The sequence below is a fragment of the Arachis hypogaea genome, chromosome 9 (assembly GCF_003086295.3).
Source record: "Arachis hypogaea cultivar Tifrunner chromosome 9, arahy.Tifrunner.gnm2.J5K5, whole genome shotgun sequence".
Taxonomy (NCBI): Eukaryota; Viridiplantae; Streptophyta; class Magnoliopsida; order Fabales; family Fabaceae; genus Arachis; species Arachis hypogaea.
The window spans coordinates 110,549,224-110,565,860 of record NC_092044.1 but is presented as its reverse complement, the minus strand read 5'-3'; the positions used below and the strand labels follow the sequence as shown (position 1 = coordinate 110,565,860).

Sequence of the window (16,637 nt, the reverse complement as noted above, 5' to 3'; positions counted from 1 at the left end):
CAAAGAATGTTAGAAGATTCATGTTAGAGTAATCAGACTTTGGTCTTTACCGAGATTCAAAGACCCCAAATCCATTAGCTCCATTGAAATGGTGTTGATGGATGAGCAGGTACTTCTAATTTTATTCATATACACAATTATTTCTCTGTTTTCATATACTTAGTCCCATATTTGTATAATCCTCACCTCATAATTGTCATAATTTCAACCTCATCAGTTTCTGCTTTTCTTGGGACTATTCATTCAAAAATAGAACAAGAACAAAACCTAATTCTGTGTTTTCCTGCAAGAAAACATTCATCATAAAAAAAGATTCTACAGTCAAAAACAGATTTAATATATAACTCATGTTGTATTCGGCCAATAAAGAAAGGGATCGGAGAACTTTTAGCAAGATTTTCTTTGACAGTTATATAAAATTACAAATTTTAGCTTACAAAGACATGCACTAATGCCAAAATACATAATTACTAAAAAATGAAGATTGGATATAAGAGTTTATGCCGACCAAAAATAATAAAATTTGAGTCACTCTTGCTTTCACATCCTAAAAAAAGCATAATGTATATCTTTGATAAGAAATAATAAGCACATCACAACAAAATTGAGAGTCAGATTATCCCTTACTTATTTGTTTATTATTCTCATATTGAAGACTTAAATTTTCTCTTCCTATATGGGTGACAACTAACAAGAGAGGTTTGTATTAGAAAAATTTGTGCCAAGCATTTCCAGGTAGTGTTGATTGTTAGGAACCAAACAATATAGCCTCCATTGATTTAACATTCAAAATTTTAAGACTAAATCAATCACATTAAACAAAGATGCATATGGTGGGAAAAAAAGAGAGAAAAATAATAAGAGCATGACTAACGCATATGTATGATCGTCGTTAATCTTAACCCTCTTCTACATAACACTTAATTCTCATACATGATTGTCGTCATAAATTTTTTTTAATACCTATGGTTAAAAAAAATAAATAAAAAATTTTCTCAACCTATTTTTCACATGAGTTGTATGAAAAAAAAAGTTAAGTACAAAAATTTTATACTAAGTGAAAGTCACTAAACAATAAAATTAGTTGTTTTAAATTAAATATTTTAATTATTATGTTAATATATAATTAATTTTTTGTGTAAAATATAATAATAGTATACATTAAAGTATTAAATATTTAAATCCATTATATGTATATTCTTCCTTTTTTACTTTTATAATTTTTTCTGTGCTCAACACGGATTCATACACTAGTTTGAATTTAAAATCCAATAATTTTTTTTCTGCACAATGATCCTAGTAGTTCTATTCTATTTTAGTTTTTGTGGAACCAATTTTATATTTTTAGAATTTTTTTTGACATAAATAATCAATTATATTATATTTACACAGAAATAAGTTATGGTATAAAATAGAATACGACATATATACATATAAACATATGTAAAATAAAACAATACAAATAAAAATATATAAATATATAATAACAAATTTAAACAAAAGAAATTTTTCAAGCAAAACTTACTAGAACAACACGTATTCAAACAAATACAATGTACTCAATCCTTGCAGTATTGATTATGATTCAACATTGGATAAACTTCAATTCTAGTGGTTCCATTTCGATCACATTCATGCCAAAGCCAAGAACGATTTTTTGTTCAGAAAACCAGAGATTTTGTGAGATTCCCTAAATATATGCAATTAAGCACGCTTGTCTTTTCTTGCATAGTTTGCTACTGGATAACGAAAGACCAAAGCACAACAGGAGCAATCAAATTTCATTGAGAACTATACATAGATTTCTGCACAAAATACATTCCATCAGTTTGTGGAGTGTACAATCTTACAAGACCTAATGAGTGTTAATTATTGGTAAAGGATATTCATATCATCATCCTTTGACTTTCTTTTACTCGCTCTAAATTCAAAACATGAATGTTGGGTGATATATAACTCAAAAGAAATTTAGAGTATGTTTAGTTTGTATTTTTATTTTTAGTATTTTGTTTTTAGAAATTTGTGAAAAAAAGATAAAATAAAAATATTTTTTTATCTTTTTATAAACATTAAAAATAAAAAAAAAACTTAAATTAAAAATACAAAATAGAAATGCAAATTAGGTATATAAGAAGTAAACCCTCTCATTCAACCACTTTGTTTAAAATGTCAAAAATTATAAAAACTAATAAAATAATTAATTTTTTTAATAATCACAAGCAATGATAATTGTGTTTGACAAAATAATTTTTAAAATTTAAAATAATTATAATAGACATAAATATAAGAAGAATTTTGATCGTGAATGAAATTCGATATCAATAATTATTTAAGAGTAAATTTGAATATTTATTAATATATGGTGAGTTTGGAAAACTCTAATATTAAAATGATGATGATCAAATATTATTAAATAATAAAATTAATAATTTAATTTTGATTCATATATGATAATTAATTAATTTTGTTGTACAGGTATGATTTGGGCCGAAAGAAAAGAAAATTGGCAAGCCCAAATGTGTTATTTGTAGCTCAACCTTGGAACAAAATTATATTAATCATTTTGGCTGAAGCAATATGTGGTAATTTGGGCCAGAAAACCAAAATTAAAAGCCCAACAAAGAGCCTGGTCCGAAACTAAAGAAGATGGGGGCACAATGCATTTCTTTAACTTGATAAAATCATTTCTTTTACATATGTTGCAAGCTTCCAACGGAATTCATTTCTAATAGAATTCAAATTTCATTAAAGTGAAGTTAATACATGCATTGGAAATATGAGAGAGAGTTGGTCTTTGATTTGATGGATATCATTAAGCTACACGTTGCTCAGCAAAGGGAGTGGAAAATCAATTCACCTTTATTCTCTTTCTTTGCTTCATTAATTATTGTTCACAATTTATCTTTCCTTTCTCTCATCTCTTTCTTCTCTATTCGGTCATTACCCAGCAAACTATGGAAGCCATGACTAGACACCGAAGAAAGGAAGATACATTCTACAAGACCATCAAAAATGATGGCAAGAAAAAACAAACAAAAAGTATGTTGTGGCTAAAATTCTCATTCAATTGTGGTAAGATTTGATGATGAGATCTTGACTTCTCCATATAAAAAATGGTTGAAGAAGATTTCGGCCAGCAAAGAGAAGATCTTTGAAGGGATGACTTGTTTCTGATCTTGCTCAACCACCACAGGAGGTAGCTACAGTGGCTACGTGATGGAAGAGGCAAAGATAGGAGCAGATGAAACTATCATCATCATGAAGCATCAAGGGCCATAAGTTCATCTTGGAAAGCAAGAAAAGATGAAGGGCTCAGATTGATGAAGATTGGTGACCAAGGAAGGACTAGAGGTAATTGCATGTTGGATTTTGCATGGGTTATCTCTTCTCTCTCTCTGGCCGAACCTGTTCTGTTTTGAAGAAGGAGGAGATTAGCTTGGTTTGTTTGATTTCAACCTTGAAGGCTTCTCCCTATAAGTAAGGGTGAACAGTCAGCATTTGATTTAAGGAGAAAGGGTGAGAGTGCAAGGCACAGAATTCTCAGAGCTACCTGAGCTAACATATATTCTTCTCCTTTAATGTATTTTATTTTATATTTTTTGTTTAATTTTGTCATGTCTTGAGTCTCATGAAAAAAGGCAAACAGTGAGGTTTGTAAGAAAAAGCCATAGAGCGAAAAAAGATATAGAGTGTAAAATTAAAAGAAAAAGTCATAGATGTCCTTAGAGTTCCTTTTGTACATCTGTGTTGTGTTTCATGATTTTGTGGGAATCCCCTTGTAAGTTGGGTTAGCACTTTACAGTTGAAGTTTGGCTGTGACCAAGTCAAGTTCAGTTTTGGGTTTAGATTCTGGACTTGTCCCGGATAAGAAGGGTAATTCCTAGGGAGAATTGGTGTCTATAATCAAGAAGATTATAGTGAAATTCCATCATTGCTGTGATGGAGACTGGATGTAGGTTGAACCAGAATATATCTGGGTGTTATTTTCTTTCTCTTCTACTCTATTTTCTGTTTCTGCTGCAGATGAGATAAAACCGAAAAATATCTCGTGCCAAGTGACGAGACAAAAAGAAAAGTCTCATGACTAGGGACGAGACAAAAATTTCCCGAAATTATTTCAAGGACAAGCAAGTGTTCTGAAGTGAAAAGGGGCTAAGATTCAACCCCCTTTCTCTTAGCCACTGAAATCATTAATATATAAAGTTATATTATATTTTTAATTTAAAAAAATATATATCTCTTTTAAGTGTTATGAAAAAACGCACCTAATTTTATAAACTATGTAATTGAACTTTTATTTACCAAATATAAATACAAAATAAAATATTTGTACTTAAAAAAAATTACAATACTTCTCCAAATATTTTTGTCCAATGGGGTACATTTTTTTGGTCGATTCCAATGGGGTATGTTAGAAGTTTACAACAGCCCTAATTATTTTCTATCTTCAATATTTTTGGTCTGGATTATGGGCTATTCTATATGGACGGAGCCTCTTATGTATTAAAACACAATTTTAAATGTTGTTTTTGTCATGACCATGGGCCAGAGAACTTATGGGCTATTCTAAAATGAGCATTCCTAAAGCCCAAGTGCTACTTCTTCCAAATCCAAGCTTTAGTCCATTTGTGACAATACAAAAAGGCCTAGATCCATTATAACTAGAACAAAATTGTATACAGGAATTTATGGAAATTCTTACTAACAATTCTTTTTTAATCTGCAAATTAGGTATATTGAAACAATTTATTAAAGCTGCGGTTGGGTTATTGAATATTACTTCAACACTCAAATCTTGTTACTTGTGCATGACAAACATTGTAAAGTTAGGGTAGGAATAATTTACAAATCTTGATAAAGAGGAGGGAAAATTAAAAATAAAAATAAAAGCAAACGTATTGAAGCATGTACCGACAATGATAAATTATAGGAAATTAGTATTTTGTTTCGTAGCTATTACGAAATGAATTGGCCCGAAATGTTCCTTAGGATATCAAATTAAAGCACAAAATATAACTTTCTGTAAACGAAGATTGCAGGGATTAAAATAGTGGTACTTAGGACATGAAGACATACTTGTTTAAATCCAGTGGAAGAAACTTGAATTCAGATGAAGACAGATTATCTTGGAAAGTTCATTAGCAACGTGGCATATATGGAGATAATAAAGTGATTCTATTAATTTATGGTTCACACATACCACAGCCCCTTAATTAGATACCTGTTACAAATATTACATTTCAACCTCATACATAATCTGGTACACTCCTTTTTTTTTTTTAGCTCTGACATTTTCCCTCTGTAATATTGACTTTTCCTTTGTGGCACTATTGCAAGTTTCAACAAACAAAGTAAAGTACTAAAAGAGAAAGTGTATAGAAGACTTTGGTTTCATAAGTAAAAACCTACATTTTTCAGTCAAATGTTTTTGTTATATTGTCGATGAGGTTTGTGAGTCTTATTACCATTTTTACATAGTAGCACTTTATAATTTAGTGAAGAGTCATGTTTATGTGAAATTAATAGTTAAGAAATATAAAATAATAATTTAGTTAAATTTATTATTAAATTATTTAATAATTTTTAACTATCAATTTTATAGGATTTGAATTTGAATTTGAGAGACTAATATTCCAATACAAGTAAATGAACAATTTCTATTATGCGTATCTTTATGAGAAAAAATCCATGTAAGAAACTTCATGAAAAAATATGTATGATGCAAGACAAAACAAAGAAGCCTCCAAATTAAACCAGCTTGCATTATCCATTCATGTATATATGATAATTGACAAGCTTCTAAATTTCTCAATGCAATAATCGTAATAATGGTTAATATATACAACTACATGCATCATGTCGCAAAATTAAAGCATGACGCTCCTTACCAACCTCTTCTTGATCTTTGATCATCATGTATACATTTATTTTTTTAAGGATTATTGTGTCCTTTCTATTGTTGATATCCATAACAAACAGCATCCAAGAATTAATTAAGAAATTATATACAGTGATGAAGCAAGTCACCCCCGGCCCCTTAATTAATTGGTCTCTTTATTATAATATATAGTCAACTGCGTTAAATTTTGTCAATCCGGAATTTCTGACACTTGCTCTCCTCGGTGCCTCAAAATAAGAAATTAAATTAGTGATGGAAGTTCAATTACTTTAAATTTATTTATTCATGGTCTTATATTATTAGGAATGTATTTAGATGGAGCCAGCTCTGTGGCACGTGACTGACAAATAAAAATAAACATGTTAGGGAAATAGAAGACACCATGATGAACTTCCCTTCCCAGGGAATGTGGGTAGGACTTGGACTTTGGATTTTGGAGCATGGAAAGGAAAATAAACTAGGATGGGAGTAGTTATAATCTTGACCGTCCATTATTTTCATGTAATATTGTATTTATTAATGTGGGTAGGGATAATAATAAGTCACGCGATTCGGCATGTACCTTTTAATGAATTTACAATTACATACACACTAAGGGACCACCTGCCCTAGTTAAAGGTCCGGGACCCTTTCATTTGTTTGGTGCCCTAACTTTGGAAATGACGGAATCCTTGGTTTTGGGGTTAGGGGCACGTACACATCATCAATATCAACATCGTTTTATTTACCTCTATTCTTTTGGTTTGAGTATATTGTTGTTATTCTTGTTCACCATGGAGTTAGAAATTTTACCTTTAATAATAATGTAAAACTATATATTATATTATGATATAACGTCTTGACTCTTGAGTGTGAGTGGGTCCTTCTTCATACCAAATTATTAGAAGTTTTTCAAATTCGCGGAGCGCCAAAGACCGGAAACTAAAAAGGCTTAGTCATCCCAAAACTTTAATGGCGTGCCTTTCGCTTTTTTGTTAACACAAATAAAGGAGCAAATCCAATAAATAATTTTATTGAATTATCACCGTTTCATTAAAAAAAATGTTTTGAACGAATTATTTTGGTTTTTATTTTATTTTATTTTATGTATTATAATACACTTAAGAAAAAAAAGTAAGATCCCAACTGAAATCAGATCGAAGGATTTGGAGTAAAGAATTCGAATAGTCCGATTAGAAGATATCTACTAAAAATAATATTTTTTAACAAAATTTGGAGAGTCTGTTTTAATTTAAAAAAAAGAAAACAAAAAGGTTAATCAGAGAGTTCATTTTGATTTAAAAAAAAAACCCTAATTGGACAATCCGATTAATTACTCCAAGTTTAAAATTTTCATCTTTCACAATTCGGACCATCCGATTTGATTACTCAATTTTTTTGTTACAAAATTCGGATGGTTCAATTTCTTCTACCAGGTTTTAGCTAAAAGCTGTCCCATATTCATGTATAATATCTCCATAATCTATATCAACCCATAACATACATATAGCTGGCATATCTAAATTAATGAGCCCCAAAGTATGCATTGTGCATATATATGGTGATCTTTATTATTCTAAAATCTAATTAAACAAATTAAGTAGAAACGTGTATGTGAAGTAATAATGTATATGTAATTAAATGTTATTAATTATATCATCACGAATTGCATGGGTATGGATTCTGAATCACTAGCTATACAGTAATATAGTATGACATAAATAACATTTGTCACCATGCCTCTTCAAATTTATTTTGGTTTGTTGAAAAAGGCAAGAATCATTATAATGAGGACCAACCATATTAATGAATGTTATCAATCTTTGGGATGCTCTAGTAATTTGATGCTTAAAAATCTTTCTCTCAGCTCGCTAGAGTATCAAATAATTATTGGATGCTCTATGCTAATCAACAAGTAAATGAACAAATAAAAACGTGCCCATAACATGGAAAGTATACACACCAAGCAAGCAAGGAATAAAAATTAAAAGTAAATAACCACTAAAAAAAAAGAAATCCAGAAAGAGGAGTTCTTAATTTTTATATTTAAAATTAAAATGTGAAAAGAAGTAAACTGCACCGCAAAGGCTGAGAATATTCTCAACTGATGCGTTATTATTATAGTATTATTATTTTCTAAGAATGTATGATGCTATCAACATTTTTGAGATATCTAAAAATATTTACATAAAAATCTTGATATAAAAAAATGAAAATGTTAACACATTTTATATTAAATCATTTAATCAAATATATAAGTTATTTAATAATTTTAGGTACCATCTTTGTGTCTTAGTGGTCACTGTATCTAATTTGCTTTGAAGTTGGGGTCCAATTAATGTTAAGAAATGTCACAAATCATAAGAAGGGAGATGCTACAATATTCTAGTATTAGTTTTTTTTTTTAAATCAAAGATAAGGAGATTCGAACTCACAATTTCTTATATGAATATGAGAAGGTTATGTCATTTAAATTATAATTTATTGGTATATACTAATATTAGTTAATAGTTATAAGAGTTGAATTTTGATATCCTAAACATGTAAATAGTCTTATATGATTATTTAATTAAATATATTATAAGAATTATTTTATATAGTCAATATATGAAAAAAAATTCATAGTTATAAATTATAATTGGGTGTGGATATGCAAAAATATAATTAAGAGTAAATATTTATTTTTAGTGTCTACAGAATTTTTTATTAGTCACTTTGATTCTCAATAAATTTTTATTTTTTAAAAGTTTGAGAATTATTTTTATCGGATAAATTAGTCTCTAAGTTGCTTTAAATTAATTGTTCCATATATGTGTTGATTGTTGAACAAATATTTTCATAATAAATTTTAGTATAAGACAATTAGATTTTTAAAGAATATATTTTAATACAAATTAATTCTCCTTTACAATAACCCAAGGATTAACCGGTTGGACAGGGGGTAATTCTTGAGCACTTTTTTGAGAATAAAAATGGATTGAGAATCAAAATGTTCCATCTAAAATTCTTTAGCTATTAATTTGGATATTTATTCTATAATTAATGATATTAAATTTGTGATTTGTAACAACTACAATAATAAGGAATTAATCCAGAATCAATAATTGAGGATTAGTGTTTAGTAGATGTTTAACATTGATCCCCAATAAAAAAGGAAAGATACTAGACTAGTAAGTAAGTAGTAACCTAAATCCGTAATAGTAGTAGGATTAGTTAATCAAAGAAGGTGGACCACAAAGAAAACAAGCAGTAAAAACAAAGAAAGAAAGTAGCAAAAGGGAAAAGGAAAAGAAAAAGCACAGCTGTGAAGAGGAGTCATTGTTTTTATTACTTATTATTTTATTATTTATTATGAACGATAACAAATCCCGCCTTACCCTCTTCACTTGAATTCTCATTCATCTTCTTCTTCTTCTTCTTCTTCTCTCCGAAAATGGAGTGACCGAGTGAGAGCATTGTTGTAATGCTCTTTCCTCTATCACTCTCTGCAAATGGACACTCCCGACAGGGCCACCACCACCAACAACCTCAATCCCCCCAAATTTGAGGTTCTTCTTCTTCTTCTTGTTCTTCCTCCTCTGTCTCTGTCTCTGCATGTGCTTTTTCTTTTTGTAAAAAAATTATTTTGGAAGCTCCATCTTTTCTTTTTCGAAACTCTGGTGAGGTCTTTCTTGACCAGCTTCAGTTATGAAGATCTATTCACGGCAACTACAGTGGCATCCCTTCCTTGTTATGAGCTTCAGTGTTGCAGATCTCTCTGCTTCTTCCTTGGTTCTCGTGTTTTCTACACTGTTCTACGCTTCCTACCCCCCGCTCCTCCTTTTTGGCAATTTGCAATCATTGGAGTTTGACTTTTTCACTCCCACAGCTACAATTGAATTTTCTCTTTTATGCCCCCCCCCCCCCCCCCTTTTCTGTAAAATTCAGGCATTTTGTTAAATTTCATTTTTTTTCAATTGGATTTGTAAAACAACAACCAGTTTAATTTTTCCAAGTAGCAAGTCAAATTAGTTTTCCAAAATTTCAAACTTGTGAAGTCAAGTTTATTCTGGTCTAAATTTTTAGTTTTTATTTATTTAGAAAATCTTATCAGCTTTGAAATTAATAATTCAACATCATTTTGTGTCCTTGAAAGAGTTAATAATTTTGGCCTTCATTTCTGCCATCATGCATTCCACTTGTTTACACAGTTACACTTATATCTTAATTATGATATGATTTGCACTTGTGCATTTCCTGTGAGATCCGGTATTTTAAGTAATTATTTATTATTTAAAAAAGAAAATGAAATGATTAATCTACATGGTTTTGCCATGCAACACGAGATGAACTTACTTGTTGCTTGTGTACAAGAAATTTTCCTTTAATTCATCAGTTTAATCATATATGTGTGCTTACTATGTGCAGGATTCACCGGTATTTAACTTTCTCAATAGTCTATCTCCTATAAAGCCAGTTAAATCTGTTCACATTACCCAGACCTTCAGTTCAATTAGCTTTTCATCCCCTCCATCGGTTTTCACATCACCCCATGTCAACTCTAACAAGGAATCCAGATTCCTGAGGAGGTAATTGTAGCTTATGTTTTCTTATCATTTCTTTTTCCTGCTTTCTTTTTATTTTTTCCTGATAATTGCATGTTAAATTATGTTCTACTAGCATGTTGTTTTACAGTTCCGTATTATTTGTTTGTAGGCATAACCTTTTAGACACATCAAAGCCAAAGGTTACATCTGAGGATGAAAATCAAACTGGTTCAGGTGAACAGGCTCTTACAGATTCAACTCATGCACGTAATAACTCAAGGGAGTTAGAGAAAAATGCTGATAAAGGAACTTCCATAGGGGATGCCTCAATTGAGCCAGCCAGTGAACAAGCAAAGTTCTCAATCGAGCTGCCACAGACCTTAAAATATGAGTCTGGTAGCCCTGGATATGATCCTATACTTTGTGGTGATGAGGCTAATACACTTCTGTCATTGCCTTCTTCTGAGGCAGCACCAGATGTTGCCTGCAGTCATGAATCCTCTAAAAAGAATTTGGTGGAGGGTGAACTGCATCTCCACGGAATATGTCAGACTGAGCCGAAAATTGATGGCACCGAGTGTGATTGGGATAATTTAATTAATAATGCATCTGATATGTTAATTTTTAGTTCGCCAAACGTCTCAGAAGCTTTTAAGGATCTAATGAATAAACAATTGGACCCTTCTGGACGTATAATGCACATTGTCAATCAAGTTGCTTCTGGATCAGGACATGAAAATGAAGATCATCCTCCCAAACCAGGACTAGCTTCAGACACACAATACACACAGGAAAATATTGCTAATGTTGCTTTGGTGGCTAGCAATCCATGTGAGAAAATGGATGATGAGGTAGGAAACCGTATCTATTTGATTTATGGTAAATTATGTGTGTGTGAAGACACTACTTTCATGCACATTGGTGTAGTTTTCGATGATGAGTTGATCTGAATGGCATGGTTTATTGGTTATTGTTCATGCATGCTCGTTTGCTATCATTTTGCCTAATAATGCTTCTAACTAATCCCTGTGTTGTTTATGTATAATAGGGTTCTTCACCATATGTGTATGATTTTACCATGTTTGTGTGTGTGCATTCATGTTATTAAATCATATTTGCATTCATTTCTACATTTTGATAGGTTAACAATTACAGTTAAAATTGTTGTTTGTATGTTTTTGGTTTATATTGAAATTGTATCCACAATAAGAAGAATGTATCACCTTGGTTTGCTGTGTCTTTTGTGGTTTATAAATATCTGATGAGTTAGAATATTTTCTTTTTACTTGTTATGTAAATATGTTGAACAAAGCAATCATCCCAAAAGTTCCTTGTGTTTGTGTTCAGCATGTTTATGTTATACACCGTGGTATAAGGAGGCGCTGTCTAGACTTTGAGATGGCCAGCGTTCGCAGAAATAACTCAGACGGCAATTCAAATGCAAGTTCCAATGCAACAAAGTCTGATGAGAGGAATACTGGTGGTGATTCAAGGAGGTGCTTTTTGCCGGGAATTGGTTTACACTTGAATGCGCTTGCAACTTTGAAGGAGCACCGTGGCATGAAAAATGAAAAGTCTTCTTCTGGAAGACAACTTAACATTCCCAGCTCCTCTTCTTCCTTATCGCAAGAACATCATCTGTTATTGCTACCTGCATCCTCTGAAAGAGATATGGAGCTGCCAGAGAATGAGGTTCAGCCTGTCGAAGATTGTAGTCAGTCATTATCTCTCATGGCCGGTGAAGAATTCAATCAGAATAGCCCCAAAAAGAAAAGGTGGAGTTGCTGATTACCTAATCTTGTGCTATATAATCTTCATATCTCCTTTATATTTTAGTTTCCTTGAATCATAAGTCTGAGGCCAAAAGCTGGATTTGCAGGCGGAAGGTGGAAATAGCTGGAGAAAGTGAGTCTTGCAAACGGTGTAATTGTAAGAAATCAAAATGTTTGAAGCTGTAAGTTCAAGTACATGCTCCTTTAATCTCTTTGGGTAGCAGCAAAGATATTTTACATGCTTTGACGAGCATTTAAGTTAAAATTTAAAACTACTTCTGCCTAGTAAATTGATATTGGTTATCTATGTTTTGCGTGTTATCTATTATTCTTAGTACCCTTCTTAGTTCTTTCTTAAAATTCTCCTCACTCGTTGCTCAGTTATTGCGAGTGCTTTGCTGCTGGAGTCTACTGTATAGAACCTTGCTCTTGTCAAGACTGCTTCAATAAACCTATTCATGAAGATACTGTTCTTCAAACTCGCAAGCAGATTGAGTCGCGTAACCCGCTTGCATTTGCTCCCAAAGTCATCAGGAGTTCTGATTCTGTTTCTGAAATTGCGGTCAGCAAAACTAAAATCAACATTATTTTATCATTATTCAAATTTTCGCCCCATTTTACCCATATTAAATATATCCTTTTTTGCAGGATGATCCAAACAAAACTCCAGCTTCGGCACGACACAAAAGAGGATGTAATTGCAAGAAATCAAGCTGCCTAAAGAAATATTGTGAATGTTATCAGGTATTTTCCGTTTCTATATCATTTGTGCCTCCTATTTCAGTTATAATACGAGTTAAATGTTGGTTTTCTTTCGAAGGGTGGTGTTGGTTGCTCCATTAGCTGTAGATGTGAAGGCTGCAAGAACGCATTCGGTAGAAAGGATGGTAAGTCTTCTGTTAGGTTGCAAATGATTGGGGTAACATGTTAGTCAATATCATCAACTTGCTGTTTCAATGTCTGACCTGCATAGATATCAATTCCTTCCTACATGCAGGTTCTGCAGGAATAGATGCTGAGGCAGAAGAAGAGACAGAAGCACCGGAAAAGGGCGAGGTGGAAAAGGCTTTGCAGAAAACTGAAATTCAGAATATTGAAGAAAATCAGAATTCTGCTCTTCAAGCAACACCATTACGGCTTTCCAGGTTTGATATGCTCTGTCTGTCAGCTGTGATGATAAAAATTAATTTCCATTATTGATCTTAATTCATTATAATGTGACAGACCATTGCTTCCATTGCCCTTTTCATCGAAGGGAAAGCCGCCTAGATCTTTTATTGCTACGATCTCTGGTTCTGCATTGATTGCCAGCCAAAAGCTTGGTAAACCAAATATTCTTCGGCCTCAAGTTAAGTTAGAAAAGCCTCATCAAACTGTAGCAGATGATGAAATGATGGACATTATCCAAGGTGATAGCTCTCCTATCGCTTGCATAAAAACCTCTTCTCCCAATGGCAAAAGGATTTCCTCTCCTAATTGTGAACTTGGATCATCTCCAACTCGCAGAGGTGGCAGGAAGTTGATATTACACTCCATCCCTTCGTTTCCTTCCCTTACCCATCACCATTAGAATGTGAATCTTGTCTCTTGCTGTGTTAGAATCTTGTCTCTTGCGGTTGAAGCTACGCTTAGGCCTATGTACATTGTTGAGCTTCCTTTTACTCTCGTAATAATATGTACCGTCGAGTCCATAATGTACAACTAAGTTCATTTGTATTAGATTTAATTTTAATTAATGTTAGAGCTTGATTGTCCAATATTCTATTTTTCCCTTGATCATTAACTGCTAAGTTCTTGGTCATCTCCGACAAAACCTTTTTCTAAAGCTGTTATATTCTTCCCTCAAAGTAGAAGCAGCACCAAATTAAATTATGCTCCCAATAGCTTACATACCTTTCGCTTGCAAATCTATGCATGTGTAATGTTTGGTTGGAGACTCTAGAATTTATCAGCATACAGACAAGCAATAAAACAGACAAGAAATAAATAACCAAAAAATATGTCTTCTTTTCCTATGTTATCTCTGGTATTGTCATCCATGACTAGTGGAATCAAACACTACTTCAATTCTTATAGGCTTTTTGAGTGATTTTTATCAATAATTCTGGTGACGTCTGCCATGAATTTCATTTCTTTTCAGCTAAATATTTCAAATATTAGAAAGGAAGCTAATCAATCATTCTTATGCACTTTTTTCTCATTAAAATTGTTATCCAACTCTACTTTATTGTTCTTGAAAAGGTTCAAAGTAGATCGAAATCAAAGGTCCAAACACGCCACACTTGCCAAGTAATCTGAATATGAGTCTTTGAAGTTGAAAACAAGTACTTGTTTTTTGAAACCTATGAGAGATCAGTTATTAGTTGAGTTGCTGATAATAGAGATGATTAAATCAAAAAATTAAATAGTCAAAGAATATAGTGTTGTAGAAATGAACGATGCTGTTGGGCTCTTGGCAAAGAACTTAACTCTTGGCTGATGAATTGTCCCATCACAATTGGAGGTGGTAGGTGTTGGTCCGAACTTTGTAGTTCCAAGTTTGTGAAGGATACCATTTAATCCATGTTGCATATTTATTCCCCAACACCTAATGATAGTAATTGGTTAATCCATTAACTTCGTAGATTTATTAGTAATTGGTTGATTATGTGTAGTTGTTCCTTAAAGTAACCGCTACTTGCTCTTAATTACCTGTGTCATCAAATCTTTTCATTCCCTAGACAAATCAACAACTTAAGAAAGCACCTTGGAGTCAGCAAAAAATGAATGACAAATTAGCATATTTGATAGTACCATGACATCTTGACATTGAAGAATCCTCATCAAGAAGTACTTTTTTTTGTTTTTTTTTTTTGGGGTGAGTAAAGACTAAAGTGGGCCTAAGCCCGAAATCAGTATATTCAAAAGGCTGTGTCTGCCGACTTGATAGTGAAAAAGTCAAAAGATCCACGTTTTCAGGTACTTGTAACTCTCATATTCATAATCTAATCTTTGATGGTTGATGAATTGAACACTGAGCAGACAGATAGGCAGCACACACAATCTTTTATAGAGAAACTTGGCTACATCATGAAAACTACGGAGGTGACTCGTGGTAATCATTTGAAAGGTTTTTATGGTCCTGCTTCTAGACTTCTAGTTTCTTTCAATGGCTCCTTAATCCGAAACCAATTTTTTTATTTTCTTTTTACAATAATATTATGTATATATAAAAAATATTTCAATTACTAAAATCAATTATTATATATAAAATACAATATTATTTGTACATTGAATCGGCCACTACGTATTTATATATAAATAAATACGTAATTTAATTTATTTTAATATGTATTTTATATTTTAATGTATATTTTATTTTGATAGTTAATTTTAACATTTATCTAATATAAAAATATATATTTAAAATTTCATACAATTTATTATACTATTATAAATAAATTTAGTTATTTGTCTATTATAAATTTCATTATTCTATTATGATATGTTTAATTTTAGTGACCGATTATTTAATAAAAAATATAAATTAATATATAAATATATAATAACTAATTTTATAACTGATTTTTAGTTACATGAAGTGTTTTGTTCTTTTTTATATTGTTTAGTTGAGTTGATGAATACATACTTCATAAATGCACGGAGAAATGTCCTTTCTCCCCCTTACTATGCATGGATAAATATCTATGTATGTTTAGACTTTAGAGTCAATATTGGTAAATTAAAGAAATAAAATATTGTAGTGAGCTTAGTTACGGTGTATCTGATAGATATCGATAGACAGAAAACTCCAATGAAAATTAATTTATCACTATAGTACTATACTCACGTACATTCTTATAATTTATACTGTATAGGTGAAAACTCAGGTCGATTTTACGTGAAGTTGATAACTGAGAGTCATTAGATGAAAATTTAGTCAAATCAGTCAAATTATTTAACGACTCTTAGTTATTAACTTCACGTGAAATCGACTCACCTGAGTTTCTACTGTATATTAATCCTTAAATAACTAATTACGATATTAGATATTAGTTCGTATATCTTTTGCATGAGATCTCAAGATCAAAACATAATCTCTATAGAATATTATTTGAATGTCTTTCTTGATAAGCAAGCTGTACTCTTTTATAGACAAACATTATTTGAATCACTTTCTTACACACTTGAATATAAATATTTTCTTTCTTTTTTTAAACTTCTTATTACTCCTCTTCATCTTTAAAACTAAAAAGTAGTAAGCTATGATGAAACATTGTGTGTGTATGTTGGTGCACGTGAGAGGTCATGGGAACTGAAAAAAGGTAATTAATAATTCAAATATTGAGTTCCCTTTTTGTTCTTAATTCCTGGCTTTACAGTTTATAATAGCGTAATGGGAAATGTTACCATCATTCTCCCAAACATGAACCTTTTTGCTCATCAATAGAAGAAATAGATTTATTTCTGATCTTATACTTA

The 16,637-nt window shown here is 31.4% G+C and overlaps 1 protein-coding gene across 2 annotated transcripts; it reads left to right on the top strand.

Moving 5' to 3' along the window:
• Positions 1-9,191: 9,191 nt before the first annotated feature.
• On the top strand, positions 9,192-13,933 carry LOC112711767 (protein tesmin/TSO1-like CXC 2). Of its 2 annotated transcripts, none has more exons than XM_025764477.3 (10): positions 9,192-9,426; positions 10,286-10,446; positions 10,574-11,255; positions 11,752-12,179; positions 12,284-12,358; positions 12,558-12,738; positions 12,825-12,920; positions 12,997-13,063; positions 13,174-13,321; positions 13,401-13,933. In XM_025764477.3, the coding sequence occupies exons 1-10, from the start codon at positions 9,370-9,372 to the stop codon at positions 13,744-13,746; spliced, it is 2,241 nt and encodes a 746-aa protein (XP_025620262.1). In that variant the 5' UTR covers positions 9,192-9,369; the 3' UTR covers positions 13,747-13,933. The 2 variants fall into 2 exon arrangements, with proteins under 2 accessions (XP_025620262.1, XP_072059972.1); XM_072203871.1 differs by having other exon boundaries at positions 9,239-9,426; positions 13,150-13,321.
• Positions 13,934-16,637: the final 2,704 nt, after the last annotated feature.

Bases quoted from the DNA above. Each gene is read 5' to 3' on its own strand.
- LOC112711767 (XM_072203871.1), top strand. From the start codon at position 9,370: ATGGACACTCCCGACAGGGCCACCACCACCAACAACCTCAATCCCCCC. The intron at 9,427-10,285 runs GTTCTTCTTCTT...TACTATGTGCAG, and splicing joins TCAATCCCCCCAAATTTGAG to GATTCACCGGTATTTAACTT. The intron at 12,739-12,824 runs GTCAGCAAAACT...CCTTTTTTGCAG, and splicing joins ATTCTGTTTCTGAAATTGCG to GATGATCCAAACAAAACTCC.